This window comes from Tiliqua scincoides, chromosome 3 (genome assembly GCF_035046505.1).
Source record: "Tiliqua scincoides isolate rTilSci1 chromosome 3, rTilSci1.hap2, whole genome shotgun sequence".
In the NCBI taxonomy this organism is placed as follows: domain Eukaryota; kingdom Metazoa; phylum Chordata; class Lepidosauria; order Squamata; family Scincidae; genus Tiliqua; species Tiliqua scincoides.
In genome coordinates this window covers 54,192,404-54,213,652 of record NC_089823.1, presented here as the reverse complement: position 1 = coordinate 54,213,652, position 21,249 = coordinate 54,192,404, and the positions used below count along the sequence as shown (strand labels likewise).

The window sequence follows — 21,249 nt, the reverse complement described above, 5'->3', positions numbered from 1 at the left end:
ATGCATCAGCAGCATAGCCAACAAGCATCCAAGTCCTTGCCCAACAGCACAGCTAGTGTCTCCTGTGGCTGACACCATATCTCTGTTCTGCTTTCTAAGACACTCATAGTCTTTCTCTTGCTATAGAAAATAGCCAGTATATGGCTTGCATGGGACAAATGACTACAGAGTTTGTATAAGGCAGCACAAGCAGGTATTTCGGTGTTCCTTATAGGCTGATACGGAAGTACTGGTGCAGCCACACCAAGGAGGAAGTACACTAAATAATGAAGTAAATAAAACATGCTGTAACATGGACCATGCTTTCTACCTTGATGCTGTGGATCCATTTTTGAAGCCAGTCATTTTGCAAAGATCATTAAACAAAAAGAAAAAGGAGAGCAACTTATCCATGCTGTATATTTCCTTTAATTCTCCAGCTGTATCAGGTACAAACAGCCATGCAGTCCGGGGCACATTCACGATCCTGTCAGGAGCACCTTTCAGCGCATCTTTGCTGAACAGATCATCAGTGGCCTTCAAATCCCTTGCCTTTGATGTCCAGCAAATGGTAAGGATCCACCAGTGCCTGTTTACTGAATTATCATTGACTGGCATCTGCCAGTATCAATTCCATAGGTATCTCCCCTCCTGCATAGCTAAGGATTGTAATAGACGTGTTGCAGATTCACTTCTTAACAGTTCCTCTCTAGGACATGCATGGTTAGCTGTAAAAGTCCTGCTTCTAACAGCATGTATCACAACTTCAGTAAAATGAAGTATTTAGACTAAAGCATATATAGCTGCTGCTGTAATCTGAGAGGACCAACCGCTTAAAATGAAAGGAATGAGTAGATCAGGAAACTAAGGGTATTTATAGTAGATTTTGATACATATTGGTTCAGTTCCTAGGTAATTTATACTTCTATAGGGCATTCTATAGGGCATTCAACACAAGAATTTTAATTTTTTTTTTTTTAATGATGTGAGTCCTGCTGAAGGGGGAGAATATTAGGGATATGCAATACAATCCGCCCCCAGTATCCACAGATGTGACTCACTCAGGATGCCAAGGATACCTTTTTAAAATGCTTAAAAGTGTGGAAATCAGTCAGAAAATGTTACTGCACCTTTGTACTGCTAAATAACTTTATTTTCAGGGTTGCAGGGCAGTTGTCTGTGCTCCTCTAATCCATTTTCAGGTTGTGTTACCCTCCCCCCTTGTCCCTGGCTCACCCAGAATGCATCACAAACCATTCTGGGGTGAGCCAGGGCCAAGGCAGTTGCGTATCAGGCCCAGGAGAGGGGTAGGATTGGTGGCGCTGGCACATGCCTTATGCTATCTCCCTTCTTGAGCAAGATCCGCTGGCATGGATCCACTCAGACTTGCGCCAACAGTTTAGCAGGTGCAGGTCCAAATAGACCTGTTGCCATAGTTGGGGCTTTCCCTAGGGCAAGGGGACAAATTTATCTCAAGGGTACCTTCAGTCTGCAAAATTTCCCCACTGGGTGTAGTGCAAGATGTTTTGGCACCACTGCATCAGTGCAGGGAATTTCATTAGGATTGGGTTGCAGATTATTTCAGGGGGATCATTTCTAAACCATAAACTGGTGTGGAAGCAACATGTGAAGTACTGAATTTGCATCATCTCTTCAGGGTTTCTTTTTTCCTTTTTTTTTTTTTTTAAGAGCCAGTGATTCCTTTTAATCATCTCACCCTCTAAAGAACAGTTCAGTGAAATTCATGAGTGAATATAAGCATTGATTGGTATTAGTCTTGGGAAAGGTTTTGCCACAATTGCTTTCTCTCTGTCATGTCTTTTCCCATCTAGGTAGATGATATCTTTCAATCAAGCAAACTTCAGAATGAATATAGAAGCTGTCAAGTTTTGCAGTTCAGGTGATTAATTTATTTATTCAAAAGTTATTTATTAACTCATTGCAAAAGAAGAATCTCTGAAATGATTGATGTACATGTGCCACTGTGTATAGGACTGCAGACCAAATTTTAATGACACTATTATAGAGGAATATTAAGTACCCATCCCTCGTTCTTCTTAAGCTTTGGTACAATTAGCACAGTAAACTGCAATGAACTTAGGGCCCGATCCTGAACGTGGTGCGCTGCTCAGTGTCGGCACGCAGTGTTGCAAAAATGCCGTAAGACATTCCTGTGACACATACCACCTGGCCAGTGCAGACGCTGGCTCAGCATGAGCCCACATTGAGCCAGCGCTGGGAGGAGGGCAGATAACTGCCACCCAGAGCTCTGGATGAGCACCAAGTGGCAGAGAAGTAAATCCTTAAAAATAATGATGATAATCCTGCTAAGACTATTTTCCTTTCTTTGTTATTTCGACTCTTTCCTGCTCCCTTCTTTTCTAAGAGGTGAGAAGTTCAAGGAAGACGTACAGAATGTAGGATTTATTATAAGATTTGGGTTTCATGGGATTTAGACTTTTGGTGTCTTTGTAATAGCTGTTTATTTACAAATATACAACAGAGCTTCTTGGCATCAAACAAACTCCAAAAGAAGTCAGAACATCTTATCCACCACTGAATTCTAAACAACAACTGTGCTTCAAGGCATCTTTAGGTTTAGTCAATAACAGCGAAGTTCTCAGCTCTCTGTCTTACTTTCTCTCTGTTTCTAAATTCAGACTTGTTACTCTGACCTCCACCATGTGATGCAAAGTCTGGGGTGACATTTCTTGACATCAACAAATATTAAAATCTCTGATCCTCTATTAGTTTATTTATTTATTTTTGAAATTTATATCCTGCCTTTCTGTCCAGTGAAGGACACTCAAGGCGGTTCACAGTTAAAAACATATTAAACATATTAGTTTGCCAAACACATAGTTGCTTGATGATGGGTCTATTCACAGTAATCAAGATAGCCAGTCATAACACCGTGTTCTTTTTGGCTAGTATTATTTTTTGTACTTCTTGTTTGGCAGAAATGGCAGCATTATTACAGGCTTCAACCTTTTCTTTGTACAATGGGTGCCTGATGAAACAATCAAGGATGAACTGGCCTTGGGCATTGAAGAAAACAAAAGTGACCATTTGCAGACATTCAGCATTGATGTAAATAGCATAGCAATAACAGGTAACCGTAATTTTGTTTTTAAGCCCTTGAAACATGCCATTAGCTTGATTATGCTCATTGCTTCCTGGTCCAACAATGGTATCTTCCCAGATGTGCCTCCCCCCTCCTATCAACAAATCTTTTTGTTGCTGTCTTTCAGCCCAATCCTGAGCTGCCTGGGGTGTGGGGCTGCGGCAGCGCAGAAAATGGCTACCGCAGCATCCTGTGCACATCCTGTGCGCAACCTTGGGCAGCCGCCGCCGGCTCCTCAGGAGAAGGGAACTTTTGTCCCCTTCCCCCCTATAAACAGAGTAGCCCCGCAGTGGGGCTACTTGCTTCACAGTCAACCAAAAGGTTGGAAGTGAATCAAAAGCCTCCATGTCGGGTGTTGAGCCCAACACGGAAACTTTGCATCCGGTGAAGCATCACTGCACTGGTCTCGCCTAAAAAATCTGTAATTCTTCTGTACTTTCTTTTAAGGCTCTTACAGGTACTTGATGAAACTCAGAACGGTAGTACTGGCTTTTCCAAGTTGCGGGGGGGGGCATTATTATAGTAATCTGTTTCATCCAAAGGGATACATTGATAAGAATGAATAACCATGAAAGAATAGCAGGACTGATGAAGGGACAAAAAACTCAAGAAAGCATTCAAAGAAATCATGCCTGATGTTTTGTTTCCACAGACATTGCAAATCTACCCTCAACCACACCAGGTTAGTGTCTGTGAGTAGGCCTACCCATGTAGAAACCTAATATAATTAACAGAGGTAAATCGTTTGTTAAGATAAAATAATGATATCACTAGCTGAAAGGGCAGCCTTGACAAAAGAATGGATGGCCCCCTGCTGTCAAACCTTCCCACAGTGTTGCATAAAAACTATGCAGTGAACAGGAGGAATTTTTTGTTTCTGTCAGAATCTCCTCCCATTTTAAAAGAAAAACTTTCTTTTATTTTTTAGGTTTGGAAACGTATAGGACAGATAGTCCTTTGACAACCTCAGGTTAGTAAATAGTGTAAGACGTAATAAAGTGGATTTGTGAATCAAATGTTCTGGTATCTTTGGAATTATAGGTGCAGAAAAAATATGCTTTTCCCTCTGTGTTTATATCCACAGTGTGTTCATTGTGAGCTGTAAATTAAGGGTCCAATCCTATCCAATTTTTAGTGCTGGTGCAGTTGTGCCAGTAGGAGTGTGCGCTGCATCCTATGGTGCATTTCAAGGTATGGGAACATGGGGCTGCAGTGTGGCTACACTTAAGCTGGAAAGTTGGATAGGATTGGGCCCTAAGGCTGCTCTCCTATAACTCTCTAAAAGGATTGAAGTATGTTGTGTTGTAACATAATACTAATATACCTCTTTTAGTAACAGAGTTACTATACCCAATGGTATATGATCAATTGGTCTATGCCAGGGCTGCTCAAACCCCAGCCCGCAGTCCATTTGTGGCCTGCAGGGACCCCCGGTCTGGCCCCCCAGGGAGCTTCCCCATCTCCAATGGGCACTCGGCCTGCTGGAGACCAGCTGGAGTCCTCGCTGGCCCGATGCGACTGCTCTTTGCAGCGGCAGCAGCAAGGGCAAGGCAGGCTCTGCAGAGCTTTTCCACTCTTGCAAGAGTTCTGCAGAAGCCCCACCCATCCAAATAGGAGAAGTTGCTGAGGCCAAGCATCGGATCAGGGTGAGAAGGTACGGGACTGGTGAATGCTGTTGCAGTGAGTGTGCTTTGTGTCGGGGATGGGCAGGTGCTGAGGCGGAGAAGGTGCAGGACTTTTGAATGGGAAGATCTCCTGGGAAGCTGGGCTGATACTGGAGAAAGTGGGGGGGGAGGCATGAGACTTTTGAATGGGAAGGGTCTGCAGAAGTGCGAGTATGATGCTGGGGTGAGAAGGGAGAAGATGCGGGGCTTTTGAATGGGAAGGAACGTGTGCCAATTTAGGAGTCGTGGACGTGGCAGGGGGGTGTTGAGAGATAGAAAAATAGGGTTGTTTCCATGTGCTGCTTGAGTTTACTAGTGTGGGGGGTGTTTGGGATGCTGGGAGACAGAGAAATGGCTCTGATAATTTTTCTCTCCCCATCCTGGACTTTATTGATGTGTTAGTGGCTCAAGACATCAGCTCCACCACCCACATTAATAGTTCATAGTTCTCATGTGTTTTCTTTGCATGCTGGTATTATAGTTCTCAAGGTTATTATTAATAAGCCCTGAAAAATTCATTCACTCATATAAGCTCCGTCTCTAAGCTATTCATTTATGTAAATTTATTCAAATTTGACATGCATATTTCCCCCGGCCCCTGACACAGTGTCAGAGAGATGATGTGGCCCTCCTGCCAAAATGTTTGAGCACCCCTGGTCTATGCCAACATTAAGGGAAATGAACATGTTTTGAACATATAAATTTCAAAAAGGTTGATTGTTGGGTATATTTTTGTGGTTCCGTCTTGGAAAGACAAATGTGAGTTGAAGGAATCATTTTAAAATGGATTCATTTTCTGCCTCCAGTAGATGGCATTGTGGTTTAGTTTTCTGAAGTAGAGAGAAAAGGAATTAAACATCCTTTATAAAAGCACTATTGTTAATATCAATAAAATGAGGGCTCCTGTGTTTTTTGCAAGCCAATATGAGTTTTTGTTTTCCCATTGGCTTCATAAAGCACTGTGTTCAAATGTCCAAGGATGATCAATCTCCATCAGTGGCAATATCAGAACTCAGAGAATTTCAAGAGGACAAACAATCCTATTAAGTTGTTCCAGCTAATGTGGTCTCACACCAATCAATGCTTGGGAGAGAATACTACACAGTGACTCATAAAAGATGTTCAAAACTTTCCCCCAAAAGATAGTGATATATGTGATTAAAACTTCCATAGCATGGGTACCCAGTCTGTATGTTGCAGCAAAAACATTAGTCTTGTAACCTTAAAGATGAGCCAATTTATTTCAACAGATGCCTTCATTGAAAGGTTGCAAGGATTGAACTGGGGGCAAGAGACAGTCATGTCCCAATCCATTTTCTCTAATAGGGGGGCTACTTTTAGAACTAGCTGTTGTAGCCTTTCCCTTCAGCACCAGGTTAATTGGCAGTATATAGTTTCTGCTGAAAACTGCTGCTGAAATAAATTGGTTCGCCTTTGAGGTGTTACAAGACTCTTCAGTATTTATTTGGTGAATAAATACCCCTAAGGTTCTTTTGAGCATTTATCAGTGATGCATGCACAGGTTCTACAAAATAGCTGTTGAATGGCTTGAGCTAGATCAGTGTGTCCATCAATAAAATATGGATTGGAGAGGAAGTTGCAAATGTACTCAGGTTGGAAACAGTTAATATTATGTCACATGTTCCAGTACCATTTGGAAAATATCCAGTATTTTCCAAATGGTGTCTAAATGGTTAGACTCCATTTGTAAGAGAATAGAATTACCAGCTGGTCAGAAATACAAAATGATGGCTTGACCTGGCCTATTCTTTTGGCTTGTCAAAAACATCAGGGAGCCAGGAGCTAATTGTCAAAGGGAAGTTCTACCACAGCTGGTTCATATGTTAGCAACTCCAGGAAGGAAATGGACAGGAATATGACTTGGCCCCAGTTTGGTACATCAGCACTTAAGTGGAAGTATAGGCCGCCCTCCATATCCACAGGGGATACATTGCTGCTCCCCTGTGGGTACTACAAACCGCTGATAAAAGTGAACGCTATACTTACAGTTGTGCAGGAAGCAGATAGCGAGTATTTAGCAGCTAACTGTTAATGGCTGTGACTCCAAAGCATTCTGGAGCAGTGTTTCTCAACCAGTGGTGTCTGGTGGTACTCAGGGGACCCCTGGACCTCTGCCACCTGGCAGCAAGACCAGGAATGCAACACAACAAACAGTGGTAGGAGGCTTGGTTCGGTGGCTAGAACTCCAAAGCATGCTTTTCTTCACTCAAAATAGCGCCCCTGTCCACCCTGAGTGTCTTACTGGTGTTTGTTGCATCACATCTGGCCTCCCAACTCAGAAGTAACTGGTGATGACATCATCCTGCTCCATATCCTTCTCCATATCTAAATTTTAATACTAAAATTGTAATTGTAAGATTCCCTTTGATCCAGGGAACATAACTTTGTGTGCATTCTGTCAAGTGTCATATACACTAACTGGACTGTATAAACCATAATAATAACTTCAGATTGTAGCCATCCTGCAGTAAAAAATCCCTCAGGTTGGTACTATTTCCTTTATCCTATGATAAAATGAAAAACTCTAGAAGCACTTTTGAAGATTTACCCTGGAAGAATAGCCATGTCAGTCCATCGCCTGCAAACACAAAACAAAGATTCTGATGGCAATTTTCAGCCCACGACTAACTAAGCGCCCAATCCTTTCCAAATTTTCTAGTGCTGGTGCATCTGTGCGAATGGGGCATGCATTGCGTCTTGTGGTGGGGCAGCGGTTACAGAGGCCTCCTTGAGATATGGCAACATTTGTTCCCTTACCTTGGGGCTTCATTGCAGTTGCACTGGTGTTGGAAAATTGGATAGGATTGGGCCCTAAATCCCCCTGCCCCCACTGATGCAGCCATGCAATTGGAGCACACACTGCACCCTGCAGGGAGGCATCTTGGAGGTAACATTTGTTATGCCTCTGGATAACATTTGTTCGGTTGCTCATTGTCCCACTGGGTCTACACAGACCTGTGCTCACAATTTTGCTGGCACAAGTCTGAGTGAACCCAGGAAGGCAGATCAAGGCTGGGAAGCGGAATAAGATACTGGCAGCAGCATTGCTGCTGATAATGTCCTCTTTCCTGCCTTGATCCACTCCTTCCCTGCCCCAGTCTCCACCCCATTCCACCCATCCCCTGCCTCCCACCTGTCCTTCAAGCTGATTTACCAGCACCAGGGCTCACTGGTGGGCCACTGGCACAACAGCCATAAAGAACACAGGCTCTGGCAGCCCAGTGGCCAAATTTGATTGGGCCATATCTAATGTTTTAATGAACTAGAAACTACTTCATCAGATGCATGAAGTGTTATAGACTCAGGTACAGACCTGAAAATATATATACAGGGGACCAAATAACCATGAAATACTCAAGGTACACTCTGTGACATTTCTGTGGAAACTTCAGTTGTGTGAAATATGGGTCTTCTTTCTGAGACAATGTGTGCATGGTGTTTTTTTCTTTGTCACAAACAGTGAGTGGTCCTGCATCCATGTCTTTAGTTAGAACATAGCATGAGATGCATCTAAGGGTCTTGCTTATATACCATAGAAAGATTTGTGTCTTCTTTAATCGTTCAGGGATGTGCTTCTGAATTTCTAGGAAGTTAAAAGCAAGTAAGCGTTTCTGCACAATGTAGCTTTTTTTTTTTTTTAGAGAAATGTTTACCTCCTTATGAACCTTGTGCTGATGGCAGAAGTTGCATTAAAAAAGAATTGTTTTGTGACGGAATGCGGGACTGCCCAGATGGTTCTGATGAAGATGAAAAAACATGTGGTAAGAATTTAAGCATCTGCAATTATCCTTTCAACTTCCTTGAACCTCTCAATTTTGTGAACTATTAAAAAAGTACAGAAAGCAATGCAATATTTTTTTAACCTATTAAAAAAATCTTGCAGTTGAGTTTTTGGCCACACATTTGTCTTATAACGTATAACTTATTTTATGTGAATTATTATTTTGGAAAATTTAATATGTCTGTTCTGCCAAGGAATTGTATATAATTAATCACCTATGGGGTGTGTGTCTGTGAGCGCACGTCCGCGCGAAATATATCCATGGCAGTGGATTGAAATAGGAAATCAAATGTTGTTCTGATTTAATATTGGACCAATTTAGTAATATGATAATTTAATGTTGCATTTCCTTTGGTGAAGGAACTCGATTAAGGATTTGAAGATATAGCCGTAGCATCTTACTAAAAAAAAAAAATTGGGGATGGGAAAGCAAGCACTAACTAGCACAATGACATCAATACTTAGAAGCAATGGTCTCTGAGAATGACTGTAGCAGCAAACCAGAGAACACCAGTTCCTGTGCAAGCAGCAGAATGAGGTGGTAGAATTCTGACCTGTGCAGTGACTGTGCCATTTTAGACTGCAGGTGTGGCATTTTTAATGTTCTGCAAGCTTAAAAATCCCTGCAAGTTAAGCAAAAAACAACAAGTTGGATGTGTTCCAAGACGAATAAAGCTAGCAAGCTCTTAGTATACGAACAAGTCACCAGGCAGTCTCCTCCAAGAGCTGATAACACAGGCCTACAAAATTGAGGGTCAGAAAAGTTTTTCCCATACTTTATGGTGGTTTGATATGAATTTGGGGTGCCGATTCCAAAAATGGCATCCGTTTTGCCTTATCATGTCTAGTTTTGGAGATATAGTATAGCCTCATTAGTGAATGGTTCAAGCAGCTTCCTCATGAGGAAGCCATGGTGTAGGCTTCCTCATGAGGAAGCTGCTTGAACCATTCACTAAAGAGGCTATGCCGTTTCTCCAAAACTAGACGTTCTTATATGTCTAGCCTGGACTCCTTTAAAAGGGGATTGGACAAGTTTCTGGAGGAAAAATCCATTATGGGTTACAAGCCATGATGTGTATGTGCAACCTCCTGATTTTAGAAATGGGCTATGTCGGAATGCCAGTGCAAGGGAGGGCACCAGGATGCAGGTCTCTTGTTATCTGGTGTGCTCCCTGGGGCATTTGGTGGGCCGCTGTGAGATACAGGAAGCTGGACTAGATGGACCTATGGCCTGATCCAGTGGGGCTGTTCTTATGTTCTTATGACGTGATAGGGCAAAACAGATGCCATTTTTGGAATCAGCACCCCAAGTATACACAGGGATTGGTGTAACATTTAAGGAAGCAAAATGTGTGTTGGCCTGTGTAATAGATCCAGGAAGGGACCATCTGGCCCTCAGTTCAAGAAGGCCCTCAGAGTAAACATTAAATGATGCTTAACTCTTACCTAGTGAACTCTTTTCCCAGTTCAAAACAATCCTCCTCAACTTCTTTCCCACTTGGGTGGAGAACGATATGCAGTTCCCATACCTTTTCCCCACAGAGAAAAATTAGCTGGAGGTATATGATTTTGATTGAAATCATTGCCTTCCAGGAAACAGTTAAGGACTTCTCTCCCCACTGCCTGTCACTTCTGTGATAAAATTCATAGAAAAAGATGGCAGCATCAATTTAACACATTTCTTCCCAGCCCACAGGTGTACACATTTTATCCCTGTTGCATATATGCAGCGTTGAGCAGAAATGGCTTAAACTGCAGGTTCTGATACCATTTGCCTCTGCCATTTATTATCCTCAACAATATATGTACTTGTTTTGCTATCACAAATTTCAGGTTTCTGCTGATGACACAAGTTCAACAGTATTATTGTTGCATTATGACCGTCTGCCCTGTTCACAACTTATTAATGTAATGCCTCTTCCCGTGACATTGGAGCCTATATTTTGTACAACATTGTCACGTTTTGTTTTTTTTAAAATGCTCTAGGAGAGAATTTATTAATTATATACTAACCATCAACAAATTAAGAGATGAAGCACAAATGGAGTCCCTTTTGTAATATCTCAAGATTATGATCCAAGATTAATACCCACTGCCTGAAGTGTTCTTTCAAGGAAGAGAGAGGCTCAGCCAGTACACAAGGGGATTATATCTTTTCAGTGTTTAAGCTTTAAAATGACATTCACTTGAATGGCATTCCCTGAAAATCTCATATACACGGAGTGGAAAAATTAAGCTTGGTTTCATTATCACCATTGTATGTATTGGCAACCTTCAGTCTCGAAAGACTATGGTATCGCGCTCTGAAAGGTGGTTCTGGCACAGCGTCTAGTGTGGCTGAAAAGGCCAATCCGGGAGTGACAATCCCTTCCACACCGGGAGCAAGTGCAGTCTGTCCCTGGTCTGTCTCCCTGGCTATGGGCCTTCCTTCTTTGCCTCTTTGCCTCAGACTGTTGGCAAAGTGTCTCTTCAAACTGGGAAAGGCCATGCTGCACAGCCTGCCTCCAAGCGGGCCGCTCAGAGGCCAGGGTTTCCCACTTGTTATGCTTCACATATATGGCACATTTCTGGCTCTTCTGATCAAATAAGCTCAGCAGCCCTGAGCTAGAGGGCCATTACCATGCAGAGTGGCTAGGAATGGGCCATTCAACTGTTACCCTGCACATGCCTGATCTTGTCTGATCTTAGAAGCTAAGCAGGGTCAGGCCTGGTTAGTACTTGGATGGGAGACCGACTGCGAATACCGGGTGCTATAGGCTTATACCATAGTCTTTCGAGACTGAAGGTTGCCAACCTATTACTCAGTATATAGGAGCTGTTTTGAATAGTTTCCTTTTACTTGCAGAGGTTATGCATAGAGGCCCATGTGACCAAGACAACTTAATTTTACTTCACTACTTCTGTGAGGATTGCTTTCTACACACATTTGAAAAAAAAAAGTGTTTAGCTCTGACAGGATGACAGCATAACCCTCTGATCCTCTAATACCAGTGCCACACTGCTGCGGATACTGGGGCAAAGATGCCCCAGTTCTGCTCCCTGGAGCAAAGATGCCAGCCAGGGGGTAAATCTGAATGTGAGAGTGGCTGAATTCACGGTCTTGGTGGTGGGGTAGTGTAGCCAGAACAAAGAATTATGGGCCTGAATAGCCCAGAATGACTACATGGATTGTTGTGTGACTAGAAACAAAAACCTGGACAGAGGCAGAGGTGGGGGTCCAGAATCTAACAAGATCTCTCCTGAGCAGCTTTAGGGTAGTAGTTGAAAACACAAGAGAGCAACAGCCCTTCAGTGGAGGTGTATCGATTGGTTTAAGATACTCCTTGGCACTCATCCAAGGAGCACCTACTCATTCTTTTGGAGCAAAACAAACAAGGTAACATGTTTCTATAATTAACAGTCCAATCCTCCATGGCACCCTTGCCCCTTCCTTTGATGATACACTGCCACTGGTATTGAGGGTTCAGGGATCAGCCTGGTCAGGTAGATCCTCAGCCAGTGTCTGATCTGGACACTGATGCCACCAGACCTCTGCAGTGGAATTTTTTGCAGAAATACTATCCAATGGTGAATAAAAAGGACCTCAAAGGATCTCAAAAAGGATCCCAGCATCTCAAAAAGGATATAGTGGAAATGGAAAAGGTGCAAAAGAGTGCAACTAAGATTATTGCTGGGCTGGGGCACCTTCCTTATGAGGAAAGGCTATGGCGTTTGGGCCTCTTCAGCCTAGAAAAGAGACACCTGAGGGGGGACATGATTGAGACATACAAAATTATGCATGGGAAGGATAAAGTGGATAGAGAGATGTTCTTTACACTCGCACCTAACACCAGAACCAGGGGACAGCCACTAAAATTGAGTGTTGGGAGAGTTAGGACAGACAAAAGAAAATATTTCTTTACTCAGCGTGTGGCTGGTCTGTGGAACTCCTTGCCACAGGATGTGATGACAGCATCTGGCCTGGATGCCTTTAAAAGGGGATTGGACAAGTTTCTGGAGGAAAAATCCATTACGGGTTACAAGCCATGATGTGTAAGTGCAACCTCCTGATTTTAGAAATGGGCTACGTCAGAATGCCAGATGCAAAGGAGGGTACCAGGATGCAGGTCTCTTGTTATCTGGTGTGCTCCCTGGGGCATTTGGTGGGCCGCTGTGAGATACAGGAAGCTGGACTAGATGGGCCTATGGCCTGATCCAGTGGGGCTGTTCTTATGTTCTTATGTTATGTTCTTATGTAAGTCACTTAGATTGAATGCCAAGTTTTCAACTTCCTTGTGCTCCACTCATGCTCCATTTCTAGTGTGACAGCACCTCTAGCATAGCAGATGAAATTATCTGGTTTCTGCGAAGTTCTGTAGAATTTTACATTGTGATTTCTGAATGTTTTACAACTACTACTTTTGCCCACAAAAGAACCTTTTACTTTAAAAAGAACTAGGCCAGACAAGATCCAGTCCCCATTATAATTCCCTTTGGAGCGACTGAGTTCAGCATACGCAAGGGGTATAAGGACCCAACACAGGAAGAATATAATTCTAAGAGTTTCTTCTTGATGCTCTGTTCAGGGAAATCAATTAACTTCTCAGTTGAAATGTAGGCAACAGGAGACATATCAAACCTGGTATTCATGAAAAAATCACAATGGGATGAAGTGATACCCACCACTCCATATCTTAATTTAACTGCTGGAAATGAGAACTACTGATGAACTGAACTGCAGTCAGTAATAATACCACAAAAAAAAAAAAAAAAAAAAACAACCCTCCAGAAAAATGTAGTTAATCTAAACTATTTTTTATTAAGCTTCTGAGTTGCTGGAGGGAAAAACCTGTGAGACATCTAAATAATACAGAGATATACACTTACGGCACAATCCTAACCCCTTATGTCAGTGCTTTCCAGCTCTGACATAAGGGCAATGCAATTCTGAGGTAAGGGAACAAACATTCCCTTACTTTGAGGAGACCTCCATGAGTGCCACCCAACTGCAGGATGCAGCACATGTCCCATTGGCACCACTAAACCAGTGCTGGAAAGTACTGACATAAGGTATTAGGATTGTGCCCTAAGTTGTTCACAGAAGAGAAGGTACATTTCATTTTCCACACAACCAGACAATGCCCATGGAAAACACTGACATAAGGGGTTAGGATTGCACCCTTAGTCAAAATGTAATCTCTTGGGGCATGCTTCGTCATGGCAATCTCTAATAATGATATACAGTTACTGGCAAGTATGATGCCTGAAGCTACCTGTTGCCAGAATTGCATTTTTAACATAAATTAGCCTCATATTGGCTGTGATTTGCCATGACATGGGCTACAAGTGTCGTTGAATCAAAGAAAAATTGGAAGGGAAAGAATCAGCAGTTGCTGGGTGAAAAATGCTGTCTACTGGCTTTCATTTGCCTTAGAAGATCATTCTGGAATGTCTCAGCATAGGCGGGAAAGGAGGCCCCAAGGAGGCTACAATCCTACTTGACAAAACAGTGGCTTTTGTCCAACATCACACAAATTGTTGTACACCACATTAAGAATTTACCTCATATTGGGGGGGGGGGGATTTACATGAACTTCATGTCTCTTGTATAAATGTACTAGCAAGATTTTTTACTTAAGCGAACCTTTTAGAGTCCTTCAAGATATTGATACCAGCAACAATGTCAAAAGCAGTGGTTAGAGAACCTTCTGGAAGGCGAGTCCAACAACCATGGGGCGACTACTGCTGCCTTGGCATGATGGTTGCAGGAGGGCTCTGCCTGCTCGGCAATGTAATCCATCTTATCCTCTGTTATTCAAGCTACAGAAAATCAATGTCGATGGCACACAGGAGAAGTGAGACTCCTGAAAACAAGAAACTTGCTTCCCTCCAGACATCCTCAATAAATCTGAAAATGAAGAATATGGAATCTGTACTTCTAGCTGCCAATTTAACCAAGCTTGTCTCTAAACTGAGAAAGAATCCCTACCCCAATGAATTAGAGGGACAAAATAGTTAGAAAACATTGTCAAGTCATTTTGTTTTAGTCAGAGACTAGAATGCTGTCTTTTTGAGTCAGAATTAATTGAAAATATGACGATTATTTATTTACAGCTACACCCTGTGATGGGAAATTTATTCTGACTGGCTCCTCTGGGTCTTTTCATTCTGTTCATTATCCAGAACCCTATCTTCCAAACATTGTTTGTCAATGGATTATACAGTAAGTGGCTTCACAATATTCTAGGGTAGCCAGAGTTTATTTGCAACTTGGCGGGGTAGAAATCTTTTAAATAAATAAATAATAGATTCATTCTGTATGAAAATCTTAACCACTTTGCTTATTTGCTTCATTTAATGTTAGATATAATGTTTGCCTTATGAAATTTTCATGCATTTCAGATAAGCTGCTCAGGGCTTAGGGACACAGTAAAGCAGCCATGGATGGGGCACCACTTTAAATGCATACCACTGGTGCCTGTCTTCATGTAACAAACCACTCACAGCAACTGCATGCAAAGTGATCTACTTCTTCTGCATCCTGTTGTGAAGCAAACCACCCAGTTCAGATGGCAAGCAAGTGCATACAAATAGATAGTTGATTAGAGATCCTTACCAAGGGTGGTGGAGGTTTAAAAATAACTCCCATGTTGGGTGAGCAGGTCACAACCTTGAGTTTCCTCCTGCACTTTTCAGATGAGCTCTGAACTTAAGCAGTGCCTCTCACTCATTTTCTCCTGAGCCTACAGTAATTTCATCTCTCCAACATCCCTGCCTTCTGTAGTGAAAAAGACTTCCAAGTGTAATAAACCAGTGGGGGACAACTATTAGCTTTCATGACCTGCTTGGGGGCTTACTAGAAGCATCTGCTGGACATCTGGTGGAAAACAGGGTACTGAATGAAACAAACTTGTGTTCTTATCCAGTAGTGCTCTTCTTATGATGGTCTTCTTATGATGTGTAGCAAGCAGGTGAGAGAGATGGACAAAAGTAATTGGAGGTCATAGGTGAAAAAAGCCATAGCTTGCTCATGGCCTGATTCAAGTGAGAATTTCAAGATACATTCAATGAGGATCCCCAGGTTGCAGTTCTGGCATCCCTATCTCCGCAAGATGTCCATATTGTTTCTTCAGAAATATCACCCATAATGTGGGAGCCAGTTTGTTTGAAACCAATTATCATCATGGCTTTTTTCCTCTAAGAGACCTTATCCCCTGCCAAGCTGCAGCATCCAGTCATGCCAATGAAATGCATGCTGCATACTACGATGAGGCAAGGGGACCAAAAACTCTCTGGAAGCGTTCAACAAATTGCTTACAGCCTGACACTCCTTGGCCTCTCCTAACAACCTTAACTTGTTGTGCACCTGCACATGTTGTTGTCTTCTTCTGCTGAGTGGAAGAATTCATTGGAGAGGAAGGTAACATTTCAAAAATTAATCTGAAGCAGAACCAAGGTTATCTGCCTTTTTTCCTGAATCCTTCCTTTTTATTAATCTCTGCTTTTACACAGATTTTTCAATTTCCTTTCTCAATTTTGTGCTTGTTTCCTGAGCAAAGATATATAATACCATTATTCTTTTTAATAAATGAAAAATAACTTGGTTGTGGTCAATTGACTCCATCATATTAAATTAACCAAGTATCCCTTCCTGAGTTACTTTTCCCTGCATTCTTCCTGAGTTCTTTTATTGTCAGATACCATTTTCATGCTTCTTGTTTCAATGCAAGTGCTAACAAAGGAATAAATAGAAATGATTACAGGCAGCATAAAAATATGTGCTCTGCTGCACTTTCCAAATTGACTCAGACAAGCATGTTGAAACGGTTGTGGTCAAACACATATCCTGATACCTTTTGGGAACTGCAACCAGGAAGAAGAACAATTGGGCAAATTCAAGACAGCTTGGCTGTTCTGAAGTTCATGTTTAAATCCTGAAGCATTCCTAATTTTTATTTTTTATAAAAGGAGGAAGAGGACATCACAACAGAAATGAGGAGCACTTCTGACATGATGCTACTGTTTATTAAATAATAATAAGATGATAAGATCATAGCATGTGTGATTCAGATGACTGAATACACATCAATTTCATGTCACTTGTACTCCTGGAATGCATGCTTGGTCTACTGCCTTGCCTCATTTTCGAAATATGCAAGTCTGTGGAATAAAATGATTACATCATAAAAAAAAACTCTAGCCATTTTAAAATTCGGGTCATGGTCTTACATATTTAGTAGATACACCTGCAGTTACCTAGGCAGATGTGGCATCAAGTGTTGGCCCATGCACATCAGATGGCCCACTAGACAAGAGGTTCAGGTACTGAACTTCCCAGTACTGGTGGTGGTGGTGTGCATCAGCAGAGAGCTTTGCACTGTTGCTGATCCCAGCACAAAAGATACCCCTGACACATTACTCAGAGACCCCTGAGTCATCCAAGGGATTCTAGCAGATGCTCCAACTGGTCCATGGAGAGGGCAGGAAAAGCCATTGCTGTTACTGTTGCTGTTGCTGTTGCTGCACATTACTCTCTGCCAGAGTGCTGCAGGATGGGGGTTCCTTGCTGGGCTGTGTACCAAGGGCTCAGGTAATCTGGTCCTGCACATGACCCAGGCCAATAGTGGAAGTGGAATTTGTGTCTTTTAAGAATTCTGAATATACAGTACTAGATTTATGTTTCGTAGTGATTCTGGGAAAATCTCAGCTCCCAGCAATATATGCATGCTTTACTCCATTAAAAGGGCAAGCCTATGCATATCTACTTAAAAGTAAGCCCCAATAAGGTCAATGGAATTTACTCCCAGGCAAGTGTGCGTAGAATTGAAGCCTAAGTTTGCAGTCCTCTCACATGTTACATGATATACTGCTGATGAAGTTTTTTGGAACTCTTAACACATGGGAACATTTTTAGGTTCCCTGGATAGTGCCTGAAAGCCCATTTAACAATGATGTATTCCTTATTTCCCTTCTTCTTTCATCTGTTTTTCTCCATTCAGCTCTGACCTGCCTGCATCTCCTCTCTCTCTCATGCCCCCCTCTGCCTTTGCCACTTTTCACCTCTTCCTGCACCCTGCTCCCTAAAATCCTTGATTCCATGTGAAAGTTGTTTTTGCTTGCCAAATTACTAGTAGTAGTAGTAGTAGTTGTTGTTGTAGTTGTAGTAGTAGTAGTAGTAGTGGAAGTTTGTAAGTGTAGATGATTGTAACTTGAGGAGCCCCTGTGTACATGAAGATCAGACTCTGCACTTCTCTGGGTTGTTTTATTTATTTTGTACTTATTTTTCTAGTGATGGACAGCCCAGTTCTAAAGGTGGCACCACCACTAGGTTGCAGCAATGTCAAAACAGCTACTGCTGCATCCTGCGGCAGTATGGCAGCCTTGCCTAGCTCCAGGAGGCATCTGGCTAGCATTGGGCTTAGCACTGAGTGGTACTGGGTTTGTGCCAGGGCTGATTTGGCACAGGGTGTCACGGGTTTTTCTTATGGCACGTTTGCAACACCCAGTGCCGGCACTGGAGGTCAGCACACCACTGGCCCAGCTCAGGATTGGGCCCTTATATCCCAACTTTCTGACTGTGAAGAGGCCTCCAAGGTGGTTTACGTTGCTTAAAATGCAAAGGTACAACAATAAAATCATCACAAATACATTAAACCAAAACTATCACTACAATCCAAAACTGTAATCCAGAAAGCAAAATAATAAACTGAACTGGGTGAGCAAATGAAGAGCTGGGAAGGGGGCGAAAAACAGCTTATAAATGGACAAATTATGTCCATTGTATATAACTATCAGAGTTGTTAAATAACGTAATGTTTTGTCTTTTTTTTTTTTTTAAGTGTTGATCAAGGACTATCTATTCAACTCACCTTCAGTGCTTTCGAAACCCAAGACTATGTGGACACTCTGAACATTTATGAAGGCACAGGTCTAGCAAAGGTGTTAAGAGGTAGGACTCCTTTTAATAATAATTTTTAATCTGTGATTCTAAGAGCAACTAGGCACCCTATGTACAATGCATTGTTGAATGTGCACACATGGCAAACATGTGCATCCTCACCCTCTCCCAACTCCTAAATGGAAGGGCCAACCTCTTCCTTGCTGTTGTCATGACTGCCCATTTGCTTAACCTATGGGCCCAGTCCTCACCACTACTCAGAGGAAGAGATAGCAAGGCAAACACAGACTGATGTTCCTTCCCCTGGCTCCTATTGCTGGTTATTCAGAAAGGGGAGGAAAAGAGGCAGTGAGATGCTATGATGCATCAGCAGTGGGCCTCCTGCTGCAGTGTGAGTCTCAGCAGCTGCCTATTGATGTTGACCCCTAATGCTGGCCCTGGACAATGCCTATATGTCAGACTGGTCTGTTTGTAACAGGCAGCACATATGGTATTTTTAAGCAACTACTTGACTCTAAACCAGCCATTTTCAACCACTGCGCCATGGCACACTGGTGTGCCATGAGTGGTCCACAGGTGTGCCACAAGAATTTGGGGGAAGATAATTTATTAGTAGGGTCAATGGGGATATGAGCCCCCCCCCCCCACTGGCAGCATGGTGTCAATTGTCAAAAACCTGATGGTGTGCCTTGACAATTCTGATGCCTTTCCGTGTGACACAAGATGAAAAACATTGAAAATCACTGCTCTAAACAGTTATCTGTCTTCATCCTGAGATTCTGCAAGGCAATCCAATGCATTTTAGGATATTGTCTTGGAATTCTTGTGAGCGCATAAAACATCTCAGTGGCAAATTGTCATGACGGCAACAACCCACTCACAGTTGGGCTGCTTAAAATAGCTTTGACTTCACCCAGATTTAAGCAGTCTGCCTAGGTGCGAGATTGCAGCCAGTGACATTAGCTTAGAAACCATCTTCCACAAATAAATGGGTAATGGCACTGGAATACTTACCAGAAATGTGACTCATCTTTTCTGTGTAAAAGTATAGTCTGTTGACCACCTTTCATGCCTATTTATTTTAATATACATAGCATTATCCTCTTTTCACATCTTTTATGTCTTTTCATCCTTAGCTTCCCTCTGGGGTACTAATCCTGGTACAGTTCACATTTTTTCAAATAAAGCCACTGTGGTATTTGCTACAGATTATACTACAAATCTTAATGGCTTTAATGCAACGTACACTGCATTTAATACAAGCAATTTAAGCAGTAAGTATTCTTTGTAGCTCCTCTTTAAAATGCCATAGCAGTAGTGCAACTAGTGGGAACAGACCATTGCTACAGTTCCAAAATTCCAGGGTGGTAACTTTCCATGATGGTAGCTTTCCATGAAAGCTTAAGCTGAAATAAATTGGATAGTCTTTACAGTGCTATAAGACTGTTAGATCTGGCTTGTATGAAACTCTAAATGGCCCGTTGCCTGGGGCAGAACCATGGATGCCCATCTAATTGTGCTGGTGGTACTTTATCCAAACTGTCCCTATACAACGGACATTCTCTGAAGAATACTGCTTTGAAGTTAGTTCATCAGTAGACACTAGTAGAATTGCTGAAAGTTCACACATCATTTGATTCAGGCAATGTAATTATTATTGTCTATTATTTTGGAAAGAGAAAACATGCTTTCAAAATATCAAAGGCTTTGAGAGTATAGTATTTACCTGAATGGCAGCCCAATCCTAACTCGCGCTGGCACGGGGAGACCGACTGGCCTGCCCCATATCCAGAGTGGGGTTGGGACCTGTTACAGCTCAGCCCAGGGAAAGGGGAATTCCTTCCCTTTAACCTGGGTAATGCTGCAGCAACTCCAATGGGGCTACTCGAATCTGTGCCAAGTAGATGTGGTGGCGCACCTCAGGAGGTGGTGCAGATCCGAGCAACCCAAAGCTGCTTCGGGCTGTCCGGGACCAGGTTAAGGATCTGGTACACCTGCTGGATCCTGGCCCTGCCCCCGCTCAACTCCCGCCCACCCACAGGCCCACCCACCACCCGCCTTCCCCTGCACTGGAACGCCTCATTCTCACTATCCTCACATCCCCCCCCCCCAGACTCCTGCACAGGCCTGACTCGGCCGGCGCAAGCTTGCCTCTGCGCTGGTCCAGTGAGGCCTGGACTGGCCTCAGCCCTTCAGAGTTGTTGCAGAAATGCCTTATGGCACTTTGGCAACACTCTTCAGCAGGCACAAGGGACTTGCAATGGCCAAAAGTGCCTTTTGGATTGCACCCTGGGTGAATTAAATCTCTTTAGGCTGCAATTCTATCCACACTTACCTGGGAGTAAGTCCCATTGACTGTAAAGGGACTTACTTCTGAGTAGACATGCATAGGATTGTGCTCTAAGTGGATTAAAAACAAGATGATTAATTGATCAAAGCCTTGATTCAGAAATCTGCTCCATCAACTAGTGCATATAATATGCCTATTATTATTAGGCATGGCTTTAGCCATTGCTGCAGTACAGCAGTCTCCTGAACAATGTTCATACATTATGCAGTCATGGCTAAAAAGTTCTAGGCTGATTATTTATTGCAAATGTTCAGTGTTTGGGTGGCAAACACTGAAGGCCTACCAAACGTGATTGCAATGAAAGCATGTGCTGTCCACTACCATAAAAGCTACTTTGATGTATGTATCTTCTTTGCTGGAATGGGACAACAATTTTTAATGTTATGGAAATGGGAAAGAGCCAAGAAGCCTGTCATGCAGCCACTCCAGAAAGAAGTGAATACAAACATGGTA

At 42.6% G+C, this 21,249-nt stretch overlaps 1 protein-coding gene across 1 annotated transcript in view; it reads left to right on the top strand.

Annotated features, from left to right (window-relative positions):
* The first annotated feature begins 292 nt into the window (after positions 1-292).
* TMPRSS15 (transmembrane serine protease 15) overlaps positions 293-21,249 on the top strand; it is a 65,160-nt gene continuing 44,203 nt past the window's right edge. The window contains exons 1-7 of the mRNA XM_066621289.1: positions 293-550; positions 1,812-1,879; positions 2,940-3,091; positions 8,430-8,549; positions 14,663-14,771; positions 18,388-18,497; positions 19,583-19,720. Of these exons, the coding sequence (XP_066477386.1) occupies positions 293-550; positions 1,812-1,879; positions 2,940-3,091; positions 8,430-8,549; positions 14,663-14,771; positions 18,388-18,497; positions 19,583-19,720 (955 nt within the window). The remainder of the gene's footprint in view (positions 551-1,811; positions 1,880-2,939; positions 3,092-8,429; positions 8,550-14,662; positions 14,772-18,387; positions 18,498-19,582; positions 19,721-21,249) is intronic.